Source organism: Oryzias latipes, chromosome 16 (assembly GCF_002234675.1).
Source record: "Oryzias latipes chromosome 16, ASM223467v1".
NCBI lineage: Eukaryota > Metazoa > Chordata > Actinopteri > Beloniformes > Adrianichthyidae > Oryzias > Oryzias latipes.
This window is the reverse complement of record NC_019874.2, coordinates 7,719,712-7,747,056: the sequence shown is the minus strand read 5'-3', so window position 1 is coordinate 7,747,056 and position 27,345 is coordinate 7,719,712. Positions and strand designations below refer to the sequence as shown.

At 45.1% G+C, this 27,345-nt stretch overlaps 1 protein-coding gene and 2 long non-coding RNA genes across 8 annotated transcripts; 2 read left to right on the top strand and 1 right to left on the bottom strand.

The window, feature by feature from the left end:
* The first annotated feature begins 70 nt into the window (after positions 1-70).
* On the top strand, positions 71-14,142 carry LOC105355869. Its single transcript, XR_910190.2, has 4 exons — positions 71-1,659; positions 1,789-1,885; positions 1,966-2,154; positions 12,549-14,142. It is a non-coding gene; the product is annotated as an uncharacterized LOC105355869 (long non-coding RNA).
* On the bottom strand, positions 12,947-20,203 carry LOC105355867. Of its 5 annotated transcripts, none has more exons than XR_002874970.1 (5): positions 19,713-20,203; positions 15,122-19,412; positions 14,901-15,023; positions 14,000-14,699; positions 12,947-13,926 (listed from the first exon to the last, which is right to left on the bottom strand). It is a non-coding gene; the product is annotated as an uncharacterized LOC105355867 (long non-coding RNA). The 5 variants fall into 5 exon arrangements; XR_002874969.1 differs by having other exon boundaries at positions 12,947-14,699; positions 15,122-15,321; positions 15,899-19,412; XR_002291924.2 differs by having other exon boundaries at positions 12,947-14,699; positions 15,122-16,169; positions 16,477-19,412.
* Positions 16,190-21,004, top strand: LOC105355868. Of its 2 annotated transcripts, XM_023964378.1 has the most exons (3): positions 16,190-16,980; positions 17,078-17,286; positions 20,197-21,004. In XM_023964378.1, coding segments are annotated over exons 1-3 (969 nt in total). In that variant the 5' UTR covers positions 16,190-16,221; the 3' UTR covers positions 20,198-21,004. The 2 variants fall into 2 exon arrangements, with proteins under 2 accessions (XP_023820146.1, XP_011483227.2); XM_011484925.3 differs by lacking the exon at positions 20,197-21,004 and having other exon boundaries at positions 17,078-17,316.
* The last annotated feature ends 6,341 nt before the right edge of the window (positions 21,005-27,345 follow it).

Here is a 27,345-nt window from a genome sequence, read left to right as displayed (position 1 = left end):
AACAGCGCCCCCTTTGGAAGTAACTGTCCATGGTAAGAATGAGAGCACGCGCCGTCTTTTTTTATTTTGAATAAACTTTATTTGTAGTTAAGTATAAACAAACTTTATTAACAAAATCTAACATCCGTCCTATCGAGTCAGGCTGCTGATCAGGTAGAAGACAGTTCTGTGGCTTCATTAAATGAGCTCAATAGTGGAACTTCTCCACTTCCAATATCTGTCTGTCAGTAAAAGGCAGAGAATGAAACAGTCAGAAACTCTTTAGGATGTATCTGCTCAGCTGATCAGTCTGCTCCTGTTATTTGCAAGATTCTTTTCTGACTTCCTTGCTCTTTTCCTTTTGGGTCAACAGCTGCCTCGTCAATGAGGATCGGCACACATCCAGCTTCTTCTCCAAGTCCTGCAGGGGTATACGCATGGATTAGTTCAGTGACACCTGATGATGCTGCTCCTCCTCCTCCTCAACTGTATCTTCCAGTCCTTCTCCTCAGTGGCTATGGTCAGTCTGATGGTGCGCCTCTTTCTTCAGCAGGCTGGGCGGATCTCTGAGCAGCTGCTGGAGATTGTGTCTTGTAGCATCAAGGTGTCAACACAGGTGTCATTGAGCTACTTACCCAAAGCCTCTGTCTCCTTCTTGTGCCTTATCACATCTAGTTTGGTTTTTTCTTGTTAACTACAATAACCTCAGTGAGAAATGAAATACCAGATGCAAGTTAAAGGTAAACTGTTCCTTGTTCTCCAATGGACAGGAGAGGGAAAGGTGAGGCGAGGTAGAAGAAGAAACAGAGGAACTAAAACAGATTAATGGAAACTTCAAATAATAAGGAGACAACGTGAAGAAAAAGAGGCAGAGATGGAGTTAAGAAAGAACATAGAGGAAACAGCTAATCAAGGAGACGAGGATGGGAGCCATCCCCAAAACATAACACACCCAACCACCCCCACCCATGTCCTGCAAATTCCCTTCAACAGGGTTCAAATATAACAATGCCGCTGGGCTGCAAGGTGGAACAATGGTTAGTGCTGAGAAGGCCCCAGTTTAAATCCCGACTGGGACCTTTGTCTGTGGAGTTGCCTGTTCTCCTCATGCATGTGTGGGTTTTCTCCAGGCACTCCAGCTCCCTCCCACAGTCTAAAAACATGCTTCATTGGTTAATTGGCTACTCTAATAGTGTCCCTATAGGTGTGCATGTGTGTGTGATTGTGTGCCCTACGACAGACAACACTGTGACACAGAAATGGATGGATGGATGGATATGACAAATTCAAATGAAACCACAAGTGTGTCCCACACTGAACCGGTTTAATCTGAAATCAGGTGCAAACGCAATCATGTGGATGCAGAACAAAATAAAATAACAGCATCGATGAATTACAACAAATCATCTTTAAGCTGAGATAAAACAAAAGCTTTTTTTCCCTGGTAATTGCAATGTCAACACAGAAAACTTGTGTGTAATTTGCAGCTGATTCTAGACAGGTGATTGTGAGTAAAAGGTTGAAAACGAACAGCACCTGTTGAGCACAAGCTGTGCTCAGCGAACCTATTGGCAGAATTTTCCTTGAAGGAGAAAAAACGAATCCATGAAGTGGCAGAAGGAGAGGCTGCTGGAGGTGGTGAAGCAGTTCCCTTCAATTAGAGTTCATCTGGACAGGAGAGTAAGTAACCATCTCAAAAATAATAATAAATAAATAAAACATCAGAAGAAACTGGTTATTTTAAATGTGATGCATCTGTTCTTCATTTTTTTAACTACATGAAAATTTGGGATGTTTCTTCCCCCACAGAAACACAAAGCAAAACAGGAGGAAACACTTGTTGCTCCTGTTTGGAGCCACGACCATCCTGGTTAAATTAAAGATGCTGAGCTTCATACATTGGCAGGTATTAACAAGATACTTGATAAACAAATTTTCTTTATGAATTTTGTAAGTGCACTTTTGTATTCTGTGCGTGTGTTGCAGCAGGTGAAAAAGATCAAGCAACAATGCAATACCTCAGGAGTGTCTTGAATGAATGGGGTCAATGTCTGACCACTGTTGTGGTGGCATCAGAATCTGAAGAGGGCTAAAAAAGACTGGGCTGACTGAAAAGTTCAAGCATGTCCAAGAACCTCCACCTAAAATCCTGTATGCAGACACTTACTGTTGTTGGTAAGTTACAATTCTGACCACTTTTGTAACCACATAACATGTGACACGGCACATGAGGGGTCCCAATTTTGATCAGTCATGATGTCCCATTTGAATCTCATAATGTGGTTTCAGAAAAATTTGGACGGTATGTGATTGTCTCTGACAGACTTCACAAAACATTGGTTGTTTTGTCATAGTAGGTTTAGGGGCTGTCATGACAAAGCCTTTTGGATAAGAGGTGAAACATCTTCTTCTAACTTTAAAAACTAAGTCCAGATGACAGCCCCTAAACCTACTACTATGATGGAATCAACCTGGATGAGAGTCTTGGTTGTTTACTGTCTATTGGTTGTTTTAGTCAATATTTATGCTCCAAACGTGGACGATGCAAAAGTTTTTAACAGAACATTTTATTTACTGCCTGATTTTAGATGCATACCACCTTATTCTGGGCAGGGACCTTAATTGTTGGCTAGATCCCACTATGGATCGCTCTTCTAACAACGCCAGCGGGGTTAGTAGATCGGCCAGTCTGGTTCGAGACGTGCCGAGTTTGGTATTAATGATATTTGGCGTTTTTTGCATCCTACAGACGGGGCATATTCATTCTTTTCACAAGATTATATTGTAGAATTGACTATTTCCTCGTTGATAACCTACTTCATTTTGTTTTCTTCCTGTGAATACAAACCAATTGTAATTTCTGACCACGCCCCTCTTACACTATCTATGTCTCTCCCCGGTATTACCTCTGAACAGGCAGTGGCGATTTAATTCTGTTCTTCTATCGGACACTAATTTCACTAAGTTCATTGAAAAGGAAATAACTTTTTTTTGTTGACACTAATGCTGATCCACAGATATCATATCTTACTCTGTGGGATGCCTTGAAAGCTTGTCTGCGGGGGCAGATTATTTCGTATACTGCTCGCCTGAAGCGCAAATCAAATAGAGAAAGAAATGAGCTCGGAAAAAATTGGAAGAGCCCATATTGGAGGCAGAAATAGTTGTGGCCATCAAGTCAATGCAGTCAAACAAGTGTCCTAGTCCAGATGGCTTCCCCACAGAATTTTTTAAAAGATTTTCCAGGTTTCTCTCACGATACTTTGTTCAGTCCTTTTGGAATCTTGTAAATTGGATCGATTGTTCCAGTCCTTAACTGAGGACTGCATTACACTGATTGCAAAGAAAGACAAGGATCCTACTGACTGCACATCATACAGACCCATCCCACTTTTGAATACGGATGCTAAGAGCAGGAGGTTTTAACTCAGATTGAAGAGCATCCTTCCTACCATTATTTCCAAAGATCAGACTGGCTTCATCAAGGGCAGAAAGGCATACTTTAATAATAGACAGCTCTTTAATATAATTTATTCTGCCCCTGAAGACATACCGGAATGTGTGATTACTATTGATACAGAAAAGGCATTCCATCGGGTCGAGTGGCCTTCTCTGCTGGCTGTACTGGAAACATTTGGTTTTGGGCCTGCCTTTAATCTATGGATCAAGTTACTGTATTCTAAGTCCACTGCAAGGATCTGCACTAACTCCCAAATATCAAACCCTTTAACCTGTGCTGTGGCACAGGGCTGCCCTTTGAGCCCTACTCTCTTCAATTGAGTGATAGAACCTCTTGCTATTGCACTTTTCAGCTGTAGAGTCTCATATGCAGATTACCTGTTGCTCTATGTCTCCAACCCAGCTCAGTCTCTCCCCTCGGCCCTGGCATTGCTCAGTCATTTTGGCAGTTTATCAGGCTATAAGGTAAATATAAGTAAGAGTGAGCTTTTTCCAGTTAACGAAGCAGCACAAAGCCTAGACTTCAATAGTTTCACTCTGAAAGTCGAGCGCAGTAGATTCACTTACCTTGGAGTCACAGTTACCAAAAATATAAAGATTTATTCAAAGAAAATTTTGCAGTTTCTTTGAACCAGATCAGTCCGGCAATGGTCTTCCCTATCAGTAGCCGCGGTTACATGGGCAAAATATCTTGATCAGATCAATGTTCGGGTTACATGGGCACAGAAAACCTTTTTCCGATAAGAACAAACGTTCATATGGTCACACTTTTGGTCAGAATAAATCATTTGGGCATGCGCAGTAGTGTTGAAAATACCGGAAGGGGAAATGAGTCCTGTTGTAAACAAACAGCTGCCACATATGTTTTGCAGCAGCCTGGTAATATACGAGACGATCTTCCAAACGTGCTTTTATTAAATGTTATGAATATTATGAAGTGCCTGTTCGGTCATTTTATTTTTAATCGGTGTGGTCAGTGCTTTTTTTGTGGAAGAACTGGGCTGGAAGAAGCCAGTGTTAGAAGAGGCTAACACGCGCTAACAACATTTAGCCTATCTATGAACATAAAATTTAATCCATGCGGGAAACGCTGCAATCTGCATCTTGGCTGGACGTAAATGTGTGGGAATAACATCAGCCTTTATTTTGTCGGGACACGACTGGAAACACAAATCCATGTGATTGTTAGAATGTTTTCTTAGCACTAAGAGGCATTTCTTTTCTGAGCTCACACACCGCCCCAAGTGTGTGTGAGCTGGCGGTCCGTGACCAATATGCATTACTGGCCCCTTTTTCTTTAGCAACTAGACTCTCTTATATCCTCCTATATATGGCAGGGTAAGCGACCCTTGCCTAAATAAAATCTATCTCCAAAAAATTCAAATTAGAAGGGGGGCTTGCCCTGCCGAATTTTCGCTTCCATTACTGGGCATCCAACTTGAGAAATATTGTGAATTGGTCTTTCTACAATGAAACCAGATTGTTCTTAATCACTTTTTTTTAGTCCTGGTTTTATTCATTTGGCAAAAATAAGGGCAAATATTTTAGCATAGTTATTTAGCAGACTAATTTGTCTCCAATTTTTTATGCATAATTTATCTGTTTGGGGTTGAGTTTGATGAGGCCTTGTTAGAGAGTTGGGGGCAATATACCAATTTGTAATGCTTTTTCAAATAAATTTGTTAGAAAAGGAGTCAATTTAGCAATAAAAACATTATAAAACACTCTTGTTAGTCCATTACTTGGACTTTTATTATCTTTAAGAGATTTAGTACAATCTTCAACTTCCTCTGTTTTAATTTTCTGATCACAAGTCTTTTCAAAGGTTTCTCTGACTTGTCAAGTCTTTTAATATTGTTAAATAGTTCAATATCTTCTCTAAAGCAATCTTTAGGGTAAAGTTTTTGAAAGAATTTTGCAATATATTGAGAAACTTTTTTTGTATATTCACTTATTGAATTGCCATTTTTAATTTGACGTAAACAAGAAATTTCAAAATTCAACAGAATCAACTGTATTTTCTAGGTCACTAGATATTGGCCAAAAATCAATCTGGGAACACTGAGATCTGTCCTTATTGCTCAAAGTATATATTTTCTTATCAGGAGGTTTATGTCTCCATATTCCAATCAAATCAAGTCTGTTACATATGTTTTTCAACTCTTTTGCGTCTTCTTTTCTGTGGGGACATCTAACAAGATGGCCATTCATTACAGCATTAAAATCTCCCAATAAAATCTTAGTGTTGGGATATTTTTGTAGGAGTGTATTCATTTTTTCTTCCAATGTTAAAAAAATTGTATCGTTTTATTGTTGGAGGCGTTTGTATTAATTAAAATTAAATTAAATTGGTCAGAATTCACTACAAGAATAATCCATCTCCCGTTTTTGTCAATTAAATGCTCAAGAGTGCGGCCTTTAAATTTGCCCTGTAAAATAATTACCCCTGCTGACCTGTTGCTACTAAAAGAAAACCATTTATTTTTACCCCACTGACTTCTCCAAAACTCTATCTGCTTCAGAAGAGTTTCCCTTGAATTAAATAAGTCTGCATTTTTATTTTGGCAATATAAAAAAAACACATTTTCTTTTCAGTTGGTCTCTGATACCCCTGGCATTCACAGTTAGAACAGATGGTGACATCAACTGTAAAAAACAAGAAAAGAGAAAATTAACGTAGGAACTAAACTGGTTTTGTTTAGGAACCGCTGCACATATTCAATATGCCTTCAACTTTGTCTGTTTTATACCGTCATACTGACCTCTACAAACATAGTTCAGCTTAACTCTGTAATATTTTCTTGCTGTTCACGAAAGCCCTGTTTCCAATGAAGTAGGCTTTCTCTCCTTTCTTCCTGGCTGCCTCCACTGCTGGCCATAGATTGCGAGTTACTTTTTCAGCAGATGTGAGATCTTGGAGACAGAGATGATGATCCAGTAGGCAGACGTTCTTTTTAGAACTTTTCCACAGTAGATCTCTGGCCGATCTGGACAGGAATCTGATGATTATGGCCCGAGGACGTTGATTGGTTCCATTCCCACTGGGCTTCCCAACTGTGCAATGTCAGTTCCTGAAACCACCACTGCAGAATCTTTGGTAACATCTCTTTAAAAATTTCTTAAACTCTCGATTTGACATCCTCTGGATTTCTTTCAGGGACACCAGACAGGCGTTTATTCACTCTTCTGCTGCAGCGGTCTGCATCATTAATTTGGGTTTCCATCTCTCCAACCTTCTTCTCCAGCTTTTTGCATTGCTTTTTCATTTAGTTCTCATTTAGTTTTTTTAAGTCCATGACCTCCTGATGGCAAAACTCAAGCGACTTCTTCAGATTGTCAATTTGGACAGTATTGTAATGCACAGCTACGGGTGTGACGATGACTGCATCACCGCGGTGATGACCTAATCACTGCACCTTTTTTTTTTTTTGTAAAGTTGTTCATGGTGCGTGATTGGAACTATTATAAACACATGAAACACCTTCATCTTTGCTGACAATTTACTTTTTCTGCTAGTCCTGTGTTCAGACTTCAAGGGTTTCTGGGGGAAACCTTTTAATAATGTTCTTCATTCCATGCGCCGCAGCTCTTGCGCTCCACGCAGCTCTCACTCCCTTTTAGAGCCGCATGCGGCAGGCGGCTCCCTCTACTTACACACACACACAGACACACACACACACACACACACGTGTGGTTTCAGAAGCACATCCTCATTCTACAACAGAAGTTTCTGTCTTGCGAGGAAATGCGACAAATTCCGCCGGAGGATTTTGTGTTGGAAGTTTATTACTGTTCTCCTTCACTCCGTAACACCAAACATGAACGCGCACTGTTAGATTTCCATGAATATCACTACATGTTTTGTTTGGGAACTATTTTTTTGCAGCGCAACGTTACGTCTCTGTATTAAAAAAAAAGGCAGAGCCTCCTGGCCCGCGTTCTTCATGGTTTTCAGGCTACCAGAAAGGAGACAAAGTGTCTGCAGTTTTTTAATTATTGGGCAATATATAATATTCTGAGAAGATGTCTGTACCAGAGAGCACAGGTGAAACTCGCATGCAGCTTCAGAATGGTCCGCTGCAGAAGAATCAACACGCACCCCCAACACACTTCTGCGCGCTCCTTCCTCCTACACACGCAGCACGCTGACATACACACACACACATACACAAAGTAATTCTACAACACCTGTACAGTTGGTTCATTAGTTAAATGGGTAGTAGTGAGTTGTTACTGTTGTGTTATTAAAGAATACTGCGTTGTAATTGTATTTTGCGACGCGGCCGCTGGGGGATTTTGTGTATTTTATTTATTTATTTGGGGGCGGGGGGGTAACTGCGACACCGTGCCCCCTCCTGGTTCATCACCAAGGTGATCAAAAATCCCACACAGTTGCATCTCTATGCACAGCTTCATTTGTTTTGTCTGCTCGTTCATTAATTTTTTCAGTAAGTGCTTTGATAATAGTGGACTGTAGCTCAGACAATGTTGGCTCAGTTGCAGCGTTTTTATCAGGATTTATTTTGCTTTTTTTCTCCTCTCACCTTCTTGGGGGGGGGGGGGGGGGGGGGGGGGGTCATAGGTGTATTTGGCATTAAAGGGCATTCTTAATCATCCTGCATTTGACATGCATAGGAATGGGTTTCTTTGTCGTTTTGTTTTTCTTTAGAAGCATCCACTTCCATATTTTCCAAAGAGTTGCTGCGGTTGAGTGAGCCGCGGTTTTCTTTTGATTTCTTCATCCTTGTTAGTTTAGGATTTGAAATATTAATTTGAAGAATCTTCACGGCACAACTTGTTTTTGTTTCAAGGCAATATACTACAGTTTTAAGAACTCACAGAATTTTCTTGCATGCGGTCCCCTTCTTGCCCCCCCCTCCCCATATGTGTGTGAGGGGGGGCTCTTCCGTTAGTTTAAAGTAAAGAGAACTGCGCACATGCAAATGGCTTATTCCAACCGAATGTAGACGTATAAGTCTGAAGTGACCCTGATTTTCAGCAGAGTTCTGACCTGCAGTCAACTTGACCTCAACTTTCAGCGCCGCTGGTATCAACTGCAGAAGGATACGGACCTTAATCTAATAACATAACATCGAAGAGAACTATAAACTCTTCCAGAAGAACGGCTGTTAATAAGCAGAAGGAATACCAACCTTGGTCATTTGACAGATTATGGACCCTTTCTTATTTAATTTCACAGAATTACCTTATAAAAATTTAAATAAAAAAGCTTAATCAATTATTGAAAATGGTTAAATTGATTTTCTAATATTAACTTGCTCCAAAAATTGAAAATTTGATTCAGGATTTTTCATGATGCATAATCAATTTTTGCTATGAAGATTTTTGAAACTGTGTAATGTCTATTTTACTGATGTAGTATTTTTTAATGATATACATGACTTTTATAAGAAACAATCTGCATATATTTTAGATGACTGATCTGCATTGCCATGTTTTCTAAAATTTATTTTATACACAAGTAATTCATCTTTGTCATGTGCTTTATTGATACTTCAGAATTCTTATTCCTAACTATTATCTGTCTGATAATAGTTAGGAACCAGATAACGATGATCATCTAATAAAATGGTTACGGTAGAACAGGAGTGGGATTATATGAATTAGCTTCCTTCCGCTCCCTTTTCAAACAAGTTTGATAGGTCATTGTATGAATGGATAACTGATGATTGTATTTTTGTGTATTTGATTACTTGAAAAACCATTTCAAATCAAAATAATCGGAAAGTTTTTCTGGGCCCATGGACACTGTTGAGTTCTAATCCAATTTTTAATCTGATTTTTTTTTTTTTTTAAATGTTGCACATGTAACTGCGGCTAGTGAGGTGCTAAGTCAGGGGTGGGCAAACTCTTTGACTCGTGGGCCACAAAGGGTTCTAAAATTTGATAGAAGGGCCGGACCAGGAGTGGATGCGTGGCGGGATTTTGCCATCCACCTCCCAAGAGAAAGAAATATTATGGAATCTGAACAAAAACATGTTTCCTCTCTGATTTAAAATGATTATGTATATTTTACAACCAAACATTTGGTGTTTTTATCTTAAATCTGTGACTTTTGTTCTCACTTTTAATGCCAGTTGCAGCAACGGTGTGATGTTATGAGCTGTTGGAATGATTAGAAAAACAACAAATCTTCCAACACAACACCAAGACATGATAAGTTTCTTCACCTAAACAATAGTCCTTTTATTTGTGAAGGGTCGTCTTTGGGAGACACCAGAATTACAGGGACAATAAAACAAGAGCTAACAATATATTTGATTTCACTGTGGCAGGCCAGATTAAATAGTTTGACGGGCCGCATGTGGCCCCCGTGCCGTAGTTTGCCCACCCTTGTGCTGAGTAGTATGTGTAATCTGTCGGGTGAAGCCTTCTCCAAACATCTACCATCCCAGTCTCCCCGAGCAAGGTATTGAGCATTTTAGTTACTGTATTATTGCTTCCGTTTAAACTTGTATTGAGTTTTAAGTCAAGAATTGAAATCGCCACCACATATACAAATTACTTCAGCCTCTTTTGGATTGTTTGCTAGTCCTCCTGAACAAACAATAAATTAAACTCTGAACAAAAAACAAACTAGTGTGATTAGATCACACCAAGGAACATCAAAAGAAAAACAGAAGAAAAGAAAAAAATTAAATCCACTCCAAGGATGGGGGCATTTCAAGTCCCCTTAACCCCCTCGACAGGTTTGGGGGGAGAGCCTCAGAGAGAAATGGGCCATCATGCAGAGTCAGTGGTGTTTCCCCCACAGTTGCCACCAATTACACCAATTTTACCTAAGGCAAGTTCCAAATTAAATCGGTATTGCTAATTAAATGTCTGTTAATCCTTCAGCATGTGTTGAAACGCTGGATTCGTCACCGCAGACCAGGGGCCTCATTTATAAACGTTGCGTACGCACAAAAGAAGGCGTACGCCACTCTGTACGCAATAGTTGAGATTTATAAAAAGCAAACTTGACGGGAAAATGTGCGGTCCTTCACGCAAGCTCTGACCCAGGCGTACGCACAAAAACGGGTGAAATGAGAAACGGCGACACCGTCGGCAGATGGAAGAAACACGTGAAAGTGAAAATGACAATCCTGCCTCTCAGAAATAACATGAAGACTTCACAAAGCAAGTCTTACAATTAACAGCCTACACCAACACCAGTTTGATCGATCAGCAGTGAAAAAAAATTAAAAAAAATCAAACGAAAATTACAACAGAAATTCAAATGAACACTTATTTGCAAAAAGAAAAGTGAAATTTTTTCTGCAATATTGGCATGTTGTGCAATTCATCCTCATAAATAATATAGTTAACAGAACAAAATAATGTACAAAACTGATATTCTCGTCAATGTGTCCGTCTGGCGGAGCAGATATAGGTGCAATTAGACAGATAGATGGATAGATAGAGATGCATTAATTGTCCACTAGGGAAAGTTGTTTTCATATTAAAACATTTCTTCATAAGCTACAGAATTATGGTATTCATGCATATGCCTTTAGTTTGTTTATTTTTGATAAAACCATGTATGGCGTATGTCTCAACCATTCAGAAAGCAACAAGAAATTACATTTGCGCTGATCAATTTCCCATTTCCACGTCGATTATTACCGACATCTGTAGCTTGTCAGATGTAATTAAATGGATGGAAATAAAATGCTCCATCACAATGCGTAATGACGCACAATGGCTGATCATGCGCTCTTAGAAGATGTGGCAAATGGAAAAATTCGGAGTGAACGCATCTTTAGACAGCAAGAAGACTTGCTGGCAAACGAGGACGACTGGCTTGTGAGCCGGTTCCGACTTCCTCGAGCCGTCCTGTTGGACCTCTGCGGGCTTTTGGGGGTGTGTCACCCGGTGCATCTGGTGCGTCGGTGTGTCACCCGGTGCATCTGGCGCGTCGTGTCCCCCTCCGCCTCAGTCACCACTCCACTAAGGGATTCCCCAATAATAGCCGCCAGTCTCTCATCAAGAGGGGTCAGCTACGGTGTCCCCCACCAGTGGCAGACACACTCTGGCAATGCAGCGGCAGACGTTTTTTTGCCTCGACTTTGATGTCTGACCATTTCTTTTTTATTTCGGCCACGGTCTGAGGTTGTGAGGCTACATTATTTACGGAGTCTGCCACCGTTTGCCACTCACGTGCCTTTTAGGCATTAGTAATGCCCACACTGTGCCCTCCAAACAACATTTTCCTCCTCTTTTCCACCTCGCCAACGATAACTTCTACTTCACATTGAGTGAAGTTACGTTTTTTTTCATTTCCTCTCTCGGTGTTTGCCATGGTTTCGCAATCAATGAATATTCATTTGTGGGCGTTTCACGGACTATTTATGGGCAACTATGGGCGTGTCATGAAGCCGCAAAAGCTGCGCTGCATTTAGAATTGGTTGTGATTTATTATGGGAAAGATGCGCAGGATGTGCGTGCGCACGGTTTTATAAATCCTAATATTTCTGTGCGCACGCACGTCCTATGTTTCATCCGTACGCCACTTCTGACGCAAATCCTACGCAAAGTTTTATAAATGAGGCCCCAGGATTCCTGTTCATCAAGCCACGCTTCTGCCTCTTTTAGCTTCTGGTCATGGTCCTCTAGCATTAGCGACGTGTTAGCTAGCTGCTGTTCCAGTTGCAGTTTGAACTGCGTCAACTCCTTTCAGCTCTGTTCTAAAGTCTTTGAATGTAGTCCACTTAGCAGTTAAATCAGGCTTTAGGGCACTTATTTCTCAAACTGAGAAGGCTAGAGTCTAAGTCACAGCCACGCTCTTCCAAGGTAGCGTTGGCATCCTTGGCACCTTTTTGCACTGATTTGTGTTTTTCAGTCACACGTTTGTCCTTGGATTTAGAACCCTCACTCATCATCTGAATTATTGAGCAAAACTGAACAATGTTGAGTTAGGAGGGTTTAAACCGCCTGTTTTGAGGAGCTCTCACATGATTTTCTCCAAAGCATGTTTGTTTAGTAACTTATAACCCTTTAATCCATTAGGCTAATTTATGTCCCACCAAAAATCTTAAATTAAATGTCAGACATAAAATAATCTTAACTTTGCACATGGATGACCGTGTCGAAATATCTAATTATTTCAGTGATGGCGGCACGTCCATGCTGGAATCCTTGTTTGCTGACTGGGTTGAAGAGGGCATGGTGATCCGGCTCGACATTCCTCACTGGCTGCACCGCTGGGATGCTGTGGTCATCAGGCAAACCCACGCCAAGTATGGAGTCTTCATGAGCGCCATGGCTGGAGCCCTGCTGTTTTACTGTACAGTGACTCCAAATCCATCTCTGCCGTTCTTACACGTATGGAGAGGAAGGCAACCTGGTACCACAAGTGACCTCCCACCAAAGGGTCCTGCCGAGCCATTGCCTGAAGCTCCACATCCTCCACACTCCCTGCACCTAACAAACTGCAGCATATATATTGTGGACTAGTGATCAGAAAATCTGGAACGACTCAAGGAGAGAGGAGGCAGAGACTGCAATATTTGTTTTGAAAAAAATATTTTGTAATAATTTGGGGGGAAAAAACAGACATAACATGCAATAATATGCAAATAGGGAAAGCACAAATCCAAGAAATTACAGTGTTCAACTATTTACAAATAATAGTCCTTTGAGTGATCCAGTGTATCTGAATCAGCTCATGCATCGTCCATACAACCCAGACAGGGATTGATAAATCCAGAGGCAGGTGTCCAGTGAAGGGGAGTGATTGAAGTCTATGAAAAGGTCACTGGGTCGTAGGAAGAATGCAAAAACAAAAAGAAATGAGTCTGTAGGCTACAGGAGCCTCCTACCAGCCCGGACTGAGCAATAGCATGAAGGAAGTTCCTAGGCAGGCTCCAATGCCTGGTCTCTTTTCTGGTTCGGGCTTAGCTCACCATCTATATAAGGCCTGGATAAAGAACAGGACCCATTTGATCCAAAAATTAATTACATTCTGTGTGCACACAAGATCTTCCTCTAAATATAAAAATATAAATTGTATTAGTCATGTAAATTCTGTCATTTGAAGTTCCAGCATTGTACAATACACATTCAGCTCTCAATTCGTTAAAAACTTTTCAGTGAATCATTAGCACTTGAACAAGCTCAAGAGAAAGGCACATAAGGGTGCGTTTCCATTCATTGGAATGGCTTCTCAATTTAAAGTGCATTTCGGTTCATAATACAACAGCAAAATAATTTAATTAGACAAAATAACTAAAGAACCTATACATTAATTAATAATCAATGTGGTTGCATTAACAAAAAATGTTACCATGTAGTGTAAACATCAATGTTGTAGAAAACAGAAATTTGGCATTGATGATAGCAGCTGTTAACCTGTCCACGTCATTCATTGACATGACGTTCATGCTAAGCTAACCACAACAAACAGTAGGAAGTATAGACTCACCGATGTCATCAAAATGTGTCAAATACGCAGCTTATTTGCGGCCGGTTTAAGCTGGTAGTTGGCTCCTACAAGTTAATCATATGGGAAAGATCAGGACGAGATCAAATGATTTTAAAGTAAATCCGAAGCCAAACATACCTTGTAGCGTCATAATTCGGCTCTCCTGTCATGTACTGTGATAGCTTCTGGGGTAGCGACTTATAAAGCTAACTGATTGGTTGGTCGCGGTCACATGACCCAAGGCACGCAAGGCACGTAGTACACACGCAACAGGTGAGGAAAATAAATACAATGGACCAGGTTGGCACCCGTGTTACAAAACTAGCAGTGCAATATGTTGTAGTCCGTCATCTAACTGGCAAGACAACGACAGAAAAGAGCTTGGAGGTGACCGAGCCTACTGCAACATGGAGGAAAGTTGAGCCAAAAGTGAGTCCCACAGCATCACAAAGACATGCAAATGCTCCCATTCTGATGGTTGTACCATCCCAACCATTTGGCCATCAGCTCGTCATCAAGATGGGTCGGTTTTCTTTCTCCTTTTTTTTTTTTTCTGGAAAGTGTGCCAGGTCCAGAGAGTCTGTCAGGTCCGAGCCGGTGAAAGGTCACCGGCTGCTCCTTTGTGGTGTGATTCAGCAGCCCGCCTGTCCATTCTCCGTCCCTCCTTAAGCTTTATTGTCCTGGCGCGGTAGATTTCATAGCGCCCCACAGCTAGCACGAGATCCCCCAGACTCCAGGTCTCCTCCGCTCCCTCTACACCCCAAGGAGAGGCCCACCTCCAATAGACCTCCAAGGTCCACTCAAAGGCACACCTGGACTTCACTATGGCTCTGAGTTCCTACAAGAAGGGCACGACAACAGGACAGTCAAGAAACATGTGCTCCAGCGTCTCAGAAACAATGCCGCAGACGGGACACATCCTGTCCTACCATTCCATGTTTATCTGGTGTAGCACCACAGTGGAGGACAGTTTTCTGTGACAGTCTGAAATCCTTATTCCACACCACATGTGGAACCAAACTTTCTGAGGGATCCTTACCTGAAAACAAGGTCCCAGAGGCCGCTTCTGCTGCTGGAATCTTGGAATTCCAAGGCTGACACAACCGTGTACCAGCTCATGGACTTCAGGTTCCACACATCACTCGGCACCTTCCCACAGGACCTTAAAACAAAAACCCCAATCTTCAGAACTGAAGTACCCTCCTTGCCTCACAATGACTAGCCACTGCAGGGGGGAAGGAGGGAACAATGATCCCGTACCGTACAGCCGACAAAACCGCCCCAAGACTCCCGTGATCCCGCTGTACAGGCCGAAGTTGAATCTCTCTCATAACGTGAAGACACACACCACACCGCCGGGTTTCTTTCACGCAGAAGTAGCATCTGCAGGCCCACCTGAAGCAGCATCTGTATCCCGCAGTACAGGCCGGATGAAGCGCGGCTGACCTGCACGAGTTTAGCTCGACAGATGGAAAAAGAATCCAGGACAGTAGATCCCGTCTGGTTAAACAGCATCACTGCAGAAGATGCTGCAAAAAAGTCTGGAGGAGAGTTGTGGCTTGCAGCTCTAGTCATCACGTTTGGGAAATATGCTGGCCAAACATTCAAGTGGCTGCTTGAATACGACGTGTGATGGATCGTTTGGTTGTTGGCAGAATTCATTGTAAAAGGAGAAAAAAAATGAAGCAATGAAGTGGCAGAAGGAGAGGCTGCTGCAGCTGGTGAAGCAGTTTCTCTCCATTACAAGTCACCTGGACAGGAGAGTACAGGTAACCATCCCATAATCGAACAGATCAGCATATATGATTCTGTTCAATGTGATGTGAGTGTATGAGGTCCATTTTTAACTACATGAACAGTTTGGATGTTTCTTCCCCACAGAAACTCAAAGCAAAAGAGGAGGAAACATCTGTTCCTCCTGTCAGCAGCCAGCACCATCCTGGTTACATTGAAGATGCTGAGCTTCTGACATTAGCAGGTATTTGCTCATTTATAACTATCAAATGACAAGGTAATATTAGTATACTTTTGACTTACTGGTGTTTTCACGTATGCTTTTCTTGTAGAGGACGTCCTGGTGTCATCTGATGTCGCAGTTTCCACTCATTTAACATTGATCAAAAAGATGAAGTCACTAAAATTAAAAACAGTCAGCTGTTCAACGCACGACTGAGGCGGCTCTCATCCTTGAAGGCTGGCAGAAAACGTGGGAGGAGCCATCAACAGCCAACTATCAAGGTATTCCACTGCAAGACATCAGGTGACTGAAAGACGATGAGGATCATGGACTGTATAAGGCAGCCACAGCCTACAGGAACAAAAACGGGGAAACTGTTAGGCGGAAGCTGCTTAAGGACAGGATGGAATTCCTTCCACCACCTATTCCAACATACTTGGGTGGCTCGGTGCCAAACATGCACTCTTTTTTCACAGCACCTGTCTTTTTTTGGCGCCCTGTTGGCATTTTACATGTAAAGGTTAGGTGCCCAAACCCCAGCTGCCCAGCCCCACCAGATACTTTTCTGATCAGAAAAGGTTTTTCCTCTTCTGCACGACAGGTTTGTGGTCTGAAGTCCTTTTATACTCTGCTGTCTGAACGACTGCTGTGCACTCACTGTGAAAAGGTGAGGAACGCCAGTGAGATGACCAGAGACCAGGACCCCCAGCAGCAGTACAGCTGGTTGGCATCCAGCCCCAGAATCCTCATGAATTTGGCTCCAGCTGTGCAGCACATGTTTCCAGCCATCCTGTGTGGAAAGCGCGCCATTGACAGAAGTGCGGTGACTCTGCTCAATGATCGCATCAACTCACTGAGCATGAGCAAAGTGCAGCGGCTCATCCAGCAGGGGCACGATGAGTGGTACATGGACCGCAGAGGCCTCTACCAAACGCTGCTGTATGACGCCCACACCCTCAGAGGCAGCTCCTCCCAGAGCGGGATCCTGTCCTACCTGAAGTCACCGGGACAGTACACACCTCCCCTTCAGCAGAGCCGTCTTCCATCTGCGCGAGTGCTGCGTCGAGCGCACATGATCAGCGAGATGGAGAAGATGTCTGTGTATCGTTCCTCCATACTGAGCGTGACAGGAGAAATCCTGTGCATCGACGGCACAAAGCAGGTATTTACAATATATTTGATTTAAAAAAAGACATTCAGGGGATTTGGTAAGAACACTGCATGTAATCAGCTTCTATTTTGTTGTTTGTGTGTTGCAGCTCCTGAAAAAGATCTACGGTGATGGCCAAGCAACACTGCAGTACCTCACCAGCGTGCTGAACGAATGGGGTCAATTTGTGACCACCGTTGTGGTGGCGTCAGAGTCTGAGGAGAGCTACAGAAGACTGGCCCGTGGACTGACTGCCAGGTTCAAGCGTGCACAAGAACCTGCTCCCAAAATCCTGTACGCAGACACTCACTGCTGTTGGTAAGTCACAATTTTAACCATTTTTGTAACCACATAACATGTGACACGGCACCGGCCATCGCTGACAAAAGGCTGCAAGGCCGAGAAGAGAAGCCTGTGTGAATCAGCTCACCAAATTGTACTGCCAGAATGGGGTCTGATTAACATCCAGTAAACTACCCTTCTGGACAACCCTAGACATGGTCTGGAGCCCTGGCCTTAGGGAATTTAAAAATAAATAAATAAATAAAATAAAAGCCTTCCTCTCCACCTGATCATTAGAGGCGTAGATGTTAAATCACCTAAAGTTCATGTCAGCCCACTCCAAATCCAGAATCAGTTTCCGGCCTGCAGGATCTGCCTCCAGTAAGGTCACCCCATCAAAGACTGAATTCCTGACAAATACGGCGACCCTAGCTGATCCGTCCGGACCCGCTGCGTAAAAAGAGGACCCTCCCCACAGCTGCTGAGCATACGCATGCGGCTCCATGTTCCAGCGCACCTCTTGTAAACAGAGGATGTCAATTTTAACAGTAAATAGGTTATCTACTTTGTCCATATTGCACACTCCCCTGATATTTAGGGTGAGGAGACAGACCATAAATAAAAAGACGCACAGCGACATTACGCAGATTTCTTTTTCTTGCTCTTCAGATGTTTTCTCAAAGTCCACTTCCTCTGTGGCGTCCATGCAAACACATCTACATCCATGTCAGCATCTTCCATGTCCTCAACCAATACATCAGGCATACTGTCTGCCCTCACATCCTCCTGAGGGGGTAAAGAAAAAGGCTTGCTGCCCGCCTCCCCCCCATGGAGATCTGACTCTCCCGGAGCAGAGGCAGCAGCGCTGCGCTCCTCAGGCACTTTCTGCAGGACGAGGCCCGAAACCAGACCATAACGAGGCAGGACTCACTACGGGAGCCCCCCCCCGCCCGGACAGGAGCAGCGGCAGCGGTCTGGTGCTGCTCGCCCTCCTTCACGAGACCGCGGCTGTCGACAGTAGGATTCCCCCGAAACCTCTGCCGCTCGGAGCAGGTCGGGGCTGCTGTGAGCCGCCTGCTGACCGAGAACGCCTCCCCCCTCAGGGGATCGAACCTCTGCTCCACTTGCGCTGCAGGGCGCAGCAGACACCTGTGTGTCGGGCACGGAGTCGGACAGATGCTCCTCCTCAGACATGTCACTGAGAAAAACCTCACTTGCAGCGGACGTTGCTCTGTCCTCACTGTCACTCAAAAACACAGGTCTCCATTTAATTCAGACATGGAGCATTTGGAGACCGACTAGGTGCACTCTCTAGCGCAATGTCCCTGCACGCCGCATTTATTGCACAGAAACTCAGGACAGTCTGACTATGTGACCCGGCCGGACACAGATCCTGCACACCTTCACCTGTTTGTCATGTATGACTCGAAAGAATTCTGGTCCAGTAACCGTGTTGAATTTCTCAGAATGCGGCAGAGATTGGCCGCCCTCATTTAATTAACCTAGTTCCGTCCGCCACACTGGTTCCCGGCCAATCCGCCTTTTAATTTCAGGCACTTTCTAGGATCTCCTTGTAACCCTGCCTACCAGGTTAACCCTAAGTGGGAGGTCAACTACGAACTTATTTCTTCCTACATTAGATTTGCACAGGAGGAATGCGGTAGTAATCACTAACTCACAACGCAGATTAAATTATGTTTTAAAAAATAACCTATTTGCAAGTTTTGATGTTATTCAGTACACATCATTTCCAAGAAAACCAATGTAAATATAGCAGATTGAGAATGAAATTCAACTGTGGATTTGGTGTAAAAAAAAAAAAAAAAATTTAAACACAATGCCAGAACCCGAAAGTTACATGAATCATAAACATGAAATAATTAAACAGTTCTTAATCAGTATTTCTTATTAAACCTATGTTGAATCCAAACACTCTAAACCCAAGTACTTAAATTTTGAGATCTCAGAACAAAAAAATTGAAAACAGGAAGAAAAAAAAAGGAGAAAAACTGTGTAGGGAAGAAAAAAAAAACTTTTTTTTTTTTAGTCTGAACTAGAGATGCAGCTTTACCACCCTAGTAACTTAGAAGCGGTGAGTGTGGGGAAACAGGTGAGCGTGGATTCAGGTGATGCCACAGCACCACCGTGGATTCAGTCCACTCCTGGAAAAAAAATAAAATAAAAATAAAAAAACAGCCTACACACACACAGGTGTCAGGCAATTAGCCAACATGAACTTCTCTACTTGCATCAACTTAAAAATAAATCATATCAATACATTCTCAGTATTAATAAATAAATCATGCATTTCAACTGAATTTTTTTTCCCATTAAAGTAAATATAGAAACATATTAGCAGCCTCTCTCTTCTTGCGCTAGCACGCTAGCTCGTTAGCGTGCTAACTCGCCCAAGTGCTCAGCTTATTAAAAAAACAAGAACTGAAAATCAATTTTAAACTCACCAGGATATATTTGTCAAACACAACTGTTTAGAAATCTTTAGAATAGTCATCCAGTGTTGATATGTAACAACACTGATGTCCTTTCGTCTCACCGTGTCGTCGCAGATGAAAAAATAAATAAAAAAACAAGGAGAAGAAACTTCCTCCCTCCTTGACGCTTTAGGAAGCGTCTCTCAAAAGGGCGTCTCCCCCTAGTGTCAGAGTAAGGGTACTGTCTGTAGGATGTCGGAGTGAACATCTAACATTGATCAGGGTTACATCCTCATCAGAAATATATGCTGGCAGATAAAGACAGGAAACCAATGGCAATGCACCGACTTTGAACAGTCCTGTTGCCGATTTTAAACCCGTCCAGCATTTTATCCCTCCCAACAAAATTGGACATCATCAATCCAAACACAAGACACCGAAGCCAAATTCCTTGTACGTGCACTGTACTTGGCTAATTAAGCTGATTCTGATTCAAACCGTTTACTTTCCACAGATATACAAGCAACCACTCCTCCACACAGCAACCTGCAGTATCAGATGAGTTCAATCACACACAGGGTCCTCACCCACCTTTTCTACATGAATCCACTAACACCCAATGATTTTCATGCACCACTACCTGTGTGTCTGACGCCGAGCCCCTCCTCGCATTCCTGGCCAGATTCCACTTCTGCCCATCACCCAAAGGATGTCCCCCTGCTGAGGCCATGCTCAAAGACACGGTGGACCGCCATCCAAGTAAGGAAACCCCTGGCCGGTTACAATTATATTTAAAAAAAGTAAAACAAACACCAAAAAAAAAGAAGAAAAAAACGGCTCCCCAGCAGTCAGAAGACTGAACCTGCGACAGAAAAGAAAAACCAAGAAGAGAGAAAGAAAATCACGAGAGGTTACCAAATTCAAATTCCAACGCCACGCCCTCCTGCACATGCGTGTTCAGGGTGGTATGGCCGTAGGCGAAGGGTTGTGTGGAGCAGAGCCCTTTAAGCGCTGCCTGCACCAGACTCCTGCCTGCTCCCAGCGGCCCCTTCACCCACTCACTCTGTGCCACTGATTGGTGCACCTGCTGAGCGGACACACCCACCTGCAGCCAAAACGGTGACCTTTCACCCCAGCAGGTGCGCCACAGCGGCCTTCCACACACACACACCTGCGTGGGCTCGTCACCGAGACGGCAGCGTTTCTAGAGGGTGCAGGCTCGTGCATTTGCACCTCGGCGCTGACTGCCCTGCAGCTCGCTGAAGAGTTTGGATGAAGCCCGGACGGTCATGTCAGAGAAAAAAAAAAAAAAAAAAAAAAAAGAAAAAGAAAAGAAAAGAAAAGAAAAGAAAAGAAAAGAAAAGACACAGAAGGACATGAAAAAGCAAGAAACCCAAAGCTGTGTGTTTGATTTCCTGGCCGGTGCGCTCTCTGGTGGCTGTATGTGTCACAGAACGGTGGTGTCAGAAAAATAAAAACCAAAGACACAAATGCATGACAAGGAAACCAAAGTACCCAAAGCTGTTTGTGGGGGTGTGTGAGTGATTTTCCTTCTCTTTGGTGGATGCCAGCAAAAGCCGGAAAACTTACAGCACCTGGTATTCCCAGGCGGTCTCCCATCCAAGTACTAACCAGGCCCGACCCTGCTTAGCTTCCGAGATCGGACGAGATCGGGCGTGTTTTTTTTTGTTTTTATTTATAAAGGAAATTAAAATATTTACAAAAGAAACAATCACAACATTACAGATGGAGATTCAAAAAGAAAGTCAAAAACTACAACAGACCTGCAAAGCAGAAAATACAGATCCCAAAGTAACACAAAACTAAACTTAAAACTACATCATGTACACACATAAGAAAAAATCTTGGTCATTTCAGCACTCCGCCACATTCCATCAGGGTCCGCTTTCTTGAGCGTCAGTAGATGTCCCCCCAACATCCTCTTTACACAACTCCATCGGTCCATCGAACGCCCTTCTTTAAGTCGCAGGTTCCTGGCCTGATAAATGGCAAAACGGCCAAGCGCCAAAAGTAAATCAGCCGCCTTCCATCCTGATCGTCTCTCCTCTTTCGGTATCCCGAACAGCGAGGCCCACTGCCAGTCTTCCTCCACGCCCCACTCCAAGGAACATCCGGCTTTCAGCACCGCTCGTAGTCTCTGCCAGAAAGGCCTCACAACCAGACAATCCAGAAACATGTGTTCCAGTGTTTCAGGGACATAGCCACAGACGGGACAAGTCCTATCATACAGTTCTTTATCAATCTGATGAAGAACCACACTGGAATATATTTTTCTATGGCGTAGCCTGAAATCCATATTCCACACCGAATGAGGGAAAATGCTTCCTTTCAGACTCCTCCAAATACTCGCAGGGTCCTTACCCGGAAACACTGCTCCCCATGCTCTTTCCGCCGCAGGGACCTTGGTCTCCAGGGTGATCATCGCCCGGTACCAGGCCTTTGTTGCTATAGACTGCACGGCAACCGGCACTCCACCCTGCAAGAACTGAAAACAGAAACTGGCCTCTTGCAGCACAGGCCCACCCCTCCTGACAATAACCAACCACCTCAGGGGAACAGAGGAAGAGATCCGGGCAAAACCCCGCTTCACCCTCCACCGCTCACTCTGAGTCATACCACCACAAAACCTCAAAAGAACGTCAGTAACCGCACACAGCCTCCCACCAGCCATGATATCACCCACCAGGAGACAACCACTTTCCTCCAGAAGTCTACACTGGAGGGGAAGCCTCCCATGTGTGAGCACCGCGTTATGGAACAGTGGCTGATGTAAAACCTGGTACGGGGTGGAGACGGATTGAACTACAAGACCACTAGCTGAATGCCACGCCGACAACAGCTCTATGGAAAGAGGGCTCAATTCCTGAAAGGCCGTTATCGGACGTCTCTGGCAGAAGACCGCAAGGCCAGGTCGAAAAAGCCTAGAGAAGCCATCCTCCAGATAATCCTTCCAGTGAGGGACTTGACTCGGGTCCAAGAGACGGGCCACCAGTCTCAGGCGCAAAGCCTTCTTCCTGGCGCCCAACTCCACCAGACCCAGCCCACCCTCTTGAATATTCCGAGACAGCGTCAGCCTGGATATTTGGTTCGCTCTCGACCCCCACAAGAAAAGAGACAACAACTCATTGATGCGCGTCTGGAAATGCACAGGAAGGGGCAGGATAGACAGCACGTAGTTAATCTTTGAAAAAAATCAAAGAATTCAAAACCGTGACCTTTCCCCTCAGGGTCAACCTCCTCATTTTCCACAACGCCAACACCTGAGCCAGGTTTTTCACCAGCGCAGTCCAGTTTTGATGGATGGTGTCCCTAGGGGTTCTGGCCAACCAGACCCCCAACACCCTAACCCCAGCTGTGGCCTCTCAAAACCCCCATCTATTCACCGTGGCGACCCTGCAGCCCAAAAAGAAAATCTCAGACTTGTGTACATTCACCTTAGCGCCCGAGGCTCGACAGTACGCCTGAAGTTGTCGCAAGGCCCCATCAACACTAGCCTCATTATTCAACACAAGGCTCGTGTCATCCGCATACGCTAGCATTTTAATTTCCCTCCCCGCAGGCGTGACCACACCCCGAATACTGTCATCAGCAGTAATCACGCCCGCCAGGGGTTCCACCGCGATGCTGAACAACATGGCCGATAATGGGCAGCCCTGTCGTATCGACCGAGTTATACTGAAGACCCCGGTAGAATGTCCATTGCACAACACCCTACTGCTAGCGGTGGTATAAAGTGCCCGTATCCGAGAGATAAAAAGTTCCCCGAAACCAAAAAGATCTAACACCCTCCACAAAAACCCGTGCTCCACCCGATCAAACGCTTTGCTAAAATCAACATTTAAGAAAAAAAAACCCGACCGTTCCATATGCTCCACCGTGCAGAGAAGAGAAAGAACCGTGTCCGTTATCTGTCTCCCCTGAACCCCATACGCCTGCGAAGACCCCAAAATTGAGGGGAGCACTTCCCTCAACCTTTCAGCCAATACCGATGTCAAGATTTTGTAATCTGTATTCAACAAGGTGATAGGCCTGTAATTATCAAGGTCCGCCCTGTCACGCTTATTTTTGAACAGCAGTTTTACAGTCCCTAAACAAAAAGTTGGCAGTCGCCCCAGGCAGAAAGAACCAAACATCCTAGATAGAAGGGGCACCAGGTCATCCCGAAAACATTGATAAAATTCAGCGGTCAGACCATCGGCACCAGGAGATTTATTTCTGTTTTGTCTGTCAATGGCTCTCCTGATCTCCTCCACCGTAATGTCCGCATCACATGCAGTCTTATCCTCATCCCCCACCCTGGCAGTCAGAACTCCCACGCAGGCCTCTACGGCATGTTCATCACAACCACCACCATTAAACAGGCCCTTATAAAAATTCTCCACTACAGTCAGAATTTCATCTGTCTCCGTACACACGTTCCCTCCAGCGTCGTACAGCGCCGTGATGATGGACCTGCCTTGCTTTTTTTTTTCTAAACCCAGAAAGAAAGCTGAGGACCTCTCACCCTCCACAAAGTCCCTCACCCTAGCTCTCAATGCAGCCGCCCTGCACTTCTCCTGAAAACCCTTCAGCCGAGCCAGGGCAGCCTCATAAACTGTAACATCACGATCTGGGTCATCCGCAAGTAGGGTTGCCTCCTTCTCCAGAATCGCCCTAACGTCCCTCTCCTCCTCCAGAGCCTTCCACTTCCTTTTTTTGCAATATGCCATAGTCGATAACCGGATCCGGACCTTCAATTCCTCCCACCAAGAAAAGAAGTCCATGTCATCCTCCATCTGATCCCTGTAATACCCCAGTAAAGTTTTAATCTTTCTGCGATATCCTTCCTCACCCAAAACACTGTTATTCAAAATCCATAGGCCTCCACCCTTCCTAGCACCCACCGTGTCAAGCACCACCTCCACCCATGAGTGATCGCTCCACACATTTGGACGATACGCAACGCTGTCAACCAAACGTGTCACCCCTCCAGCAGAAAAGACATGGTCTATCCTAGACTGCTTCAGGACACCCATCACCATCTGCCTCCTGGAAAAAACCCTCTTCCCAGGGTTTAACAGCCTCCACACGTCGACTAGGTTGTAGTCCATCATGACAGAGAAGAGTTCCTGCCGTCCAAAATCCGTCTTGAAAACATTCCGCACTGAAACATCAGCTGGCGACAGAACCGTATTCAAATCTCCCACTAGGAGTGAATCCTCCGTCACAAAGGGCCGGAGAGAACGGAAAAAAATCTTCCTTTCCTTCTCAACATTAGAAGCATATAGATTAAATAATCTCATCTTCTTTCTCGCCCATTCAAACTCCACAATGAGTTTACGGCCTGCAGGATCTGCCACCCGAAGGTTCACACTGTCAAAGACCCCGGACCTGAAGAAAACAGCGACCCCAGCAGAGCGCAAAGGACTCACTGCATAAAAGACGGAGCCCCCCCACAGCTTTTCAGCTGCAGCACAGGTCTCAGCATCCCATCTCACCTCTTGTAGACAAAGGATGTCACAGGGTTCATTCAGGATTTCTGACACCTTGTCCATCCTATAAACTCCTCTAATGTTTAGGCTGAGGAGTTTAATCATGAGGAAATAGACTAAAAAGGACATCACACCTAGGTCTTCTTCTGCTTCTGCTTCCTCGATCCCCTCCTGCTCCCCTGAGACCGCGACCTCCTCAGTGGACGCGCAAGCACGTCGACCTCCATATCAGAGCCTGTCACTTCATCCTCCGTCACACCCACAACATTCCCAGATGGATTCACGACGCGAGGGGACAAAAAGGCAGTCTTCTGGAAGAGGTTCGCAGCCTCTCCCTCCCGGGCCAGGGCAGAGCCAGCGCTCCTCCGCTGTGCCCCCCCCTCCACGGGCTCGGATGTCACCAGGGTAGGACCAACTATGTGGGCCCCCCCCGCCCGGTCAGGGGCAGAGCCAGCGTCCTTGTGCTGCGCTCCCCCCGTCACGGGTCCAGACGGTATCGGGGCAGGACCAGCTCCGTGGGCCCCCCCCGCCCGGATGGGAGTAGCGGCATTTTGTGGGTGCTGCTCACCCTCCCTCACGGGAAACGCGTCTGTCGACAAACGGTGCGCCTCTGACACCTCCGCTGCTCGGAGCAGGTCCGGGCTTCCCGCCTCCGCCTGCCGTCCGAGAGCGTCCCCTCCGTCAGTGGATGAAAGCCCCGCCGCAGCGGCGCTGTGGCGCGCGGCGGACACGCGTCCGTCAGACACGGAGTCAGACAGGTCTTCCTCCGAAGCGCTGTCACGCGCACTGTCACTCACATCAGAGGCCACGGTCTCCTCGGCGGCACCTAGACACACACAGTTCTCCTTCATGTTGAGGCAGACAGCACACTTCTGGATCGAAGACACACATTCCCGGGCGTAATGCCCCTGAACGCCGCACTTGTTACATAAAAAGTCCGGGCAATCTCTGACAATGTGCCCCGGTTTTATGCAGATCCTGCAGACCTTCACCTGTTTATCGTGGATGACACGGAAAAATTCCGGTCCCGTGGCCGTGTTAAATTTCGCCGAATACGGCAAAGACTGGACGCTTTCATTAAATTTCACTTTTACAAAACGCGTCCCATCAGCCACACTAGTGCCCGGCCACATCCTCCGTTTGATCGGAGACACCGCTGATACTCTCCATCCCTCCAACTTCTCCAAGATTTCTTCATCCGTCACATACGCCGGCAGCCCCAGGAAAGACACTACCAGCTCATCGTTAGAGATGCTCCTCCCCTGCACAGTCGTGTTTCCAATTTTAAATCCATCCAATAGTTTGTCCCTCCCCACCGCATTCGACATCGTCAATTCATATCGCTTTTGCCCCACAGAACGACACGCCACCACGCCCCCACAGAGCAACCTGCTGTACCGAAGCAGTTCACTCACGGATACAGGATCCTCACCTACCAGTTCCACATGAATCGTGAGATCCCTTTCATACCTGATTGACGAAGTTTCTCCTCCATCCACCCTCTGTGATCTCTCCACCCCCCCCGTAGCGACAGAAGCGGACCGCGCCGCCGCACCTGCAGCTAATGAGGACGCCGCTTTCACATTCCCCACATTCCTCACACCCTTCGAGGAAAAAGACCCCAGTCCATCACCCGAAGAGCTCCCCCCCGCAGAAGCCATGCTCCCAAGACGGGGGGGGGGAACCCCGTGAAAGAGAAAGAAAAAACTGTGCAGAAAGAAGGAGAAAAAGAAAAGAGACTGAAAAGTAACTCCCCAACAGCCATAAGACTGTGGGGAGCAGGAGAAAAGCGCACACACACACTCACACACACAAAGAGAAAAGCCAGACGCAGACAGATAAGGGAAAAAGGAAAAAAAAAACAATACAAAGAAAGAAACAAACCCAAAGCAGACACACCAAACACACGCCGAAAAGCTCACCAATCCTCCGAACACTCCAGTCACCAACGTCACACCCTCCTGCACTCGCGCATGCGTGTTCAGGGTGGTATGGCCGTAAGCGAAGGGTTGTGTGGAGCAGAGCCCTTTAAGCGCTGCCTGCACCAGACTCCTGCCTGCTCCCAGCGGCCCCTTCACCCACTCACTCTGTGCCACTGATTGGTGCACCTGCTGAGCGGACACACCCACCTGCAGCCAAAACGGTGACCTTTCACCCCAGCAGGTGCGCCA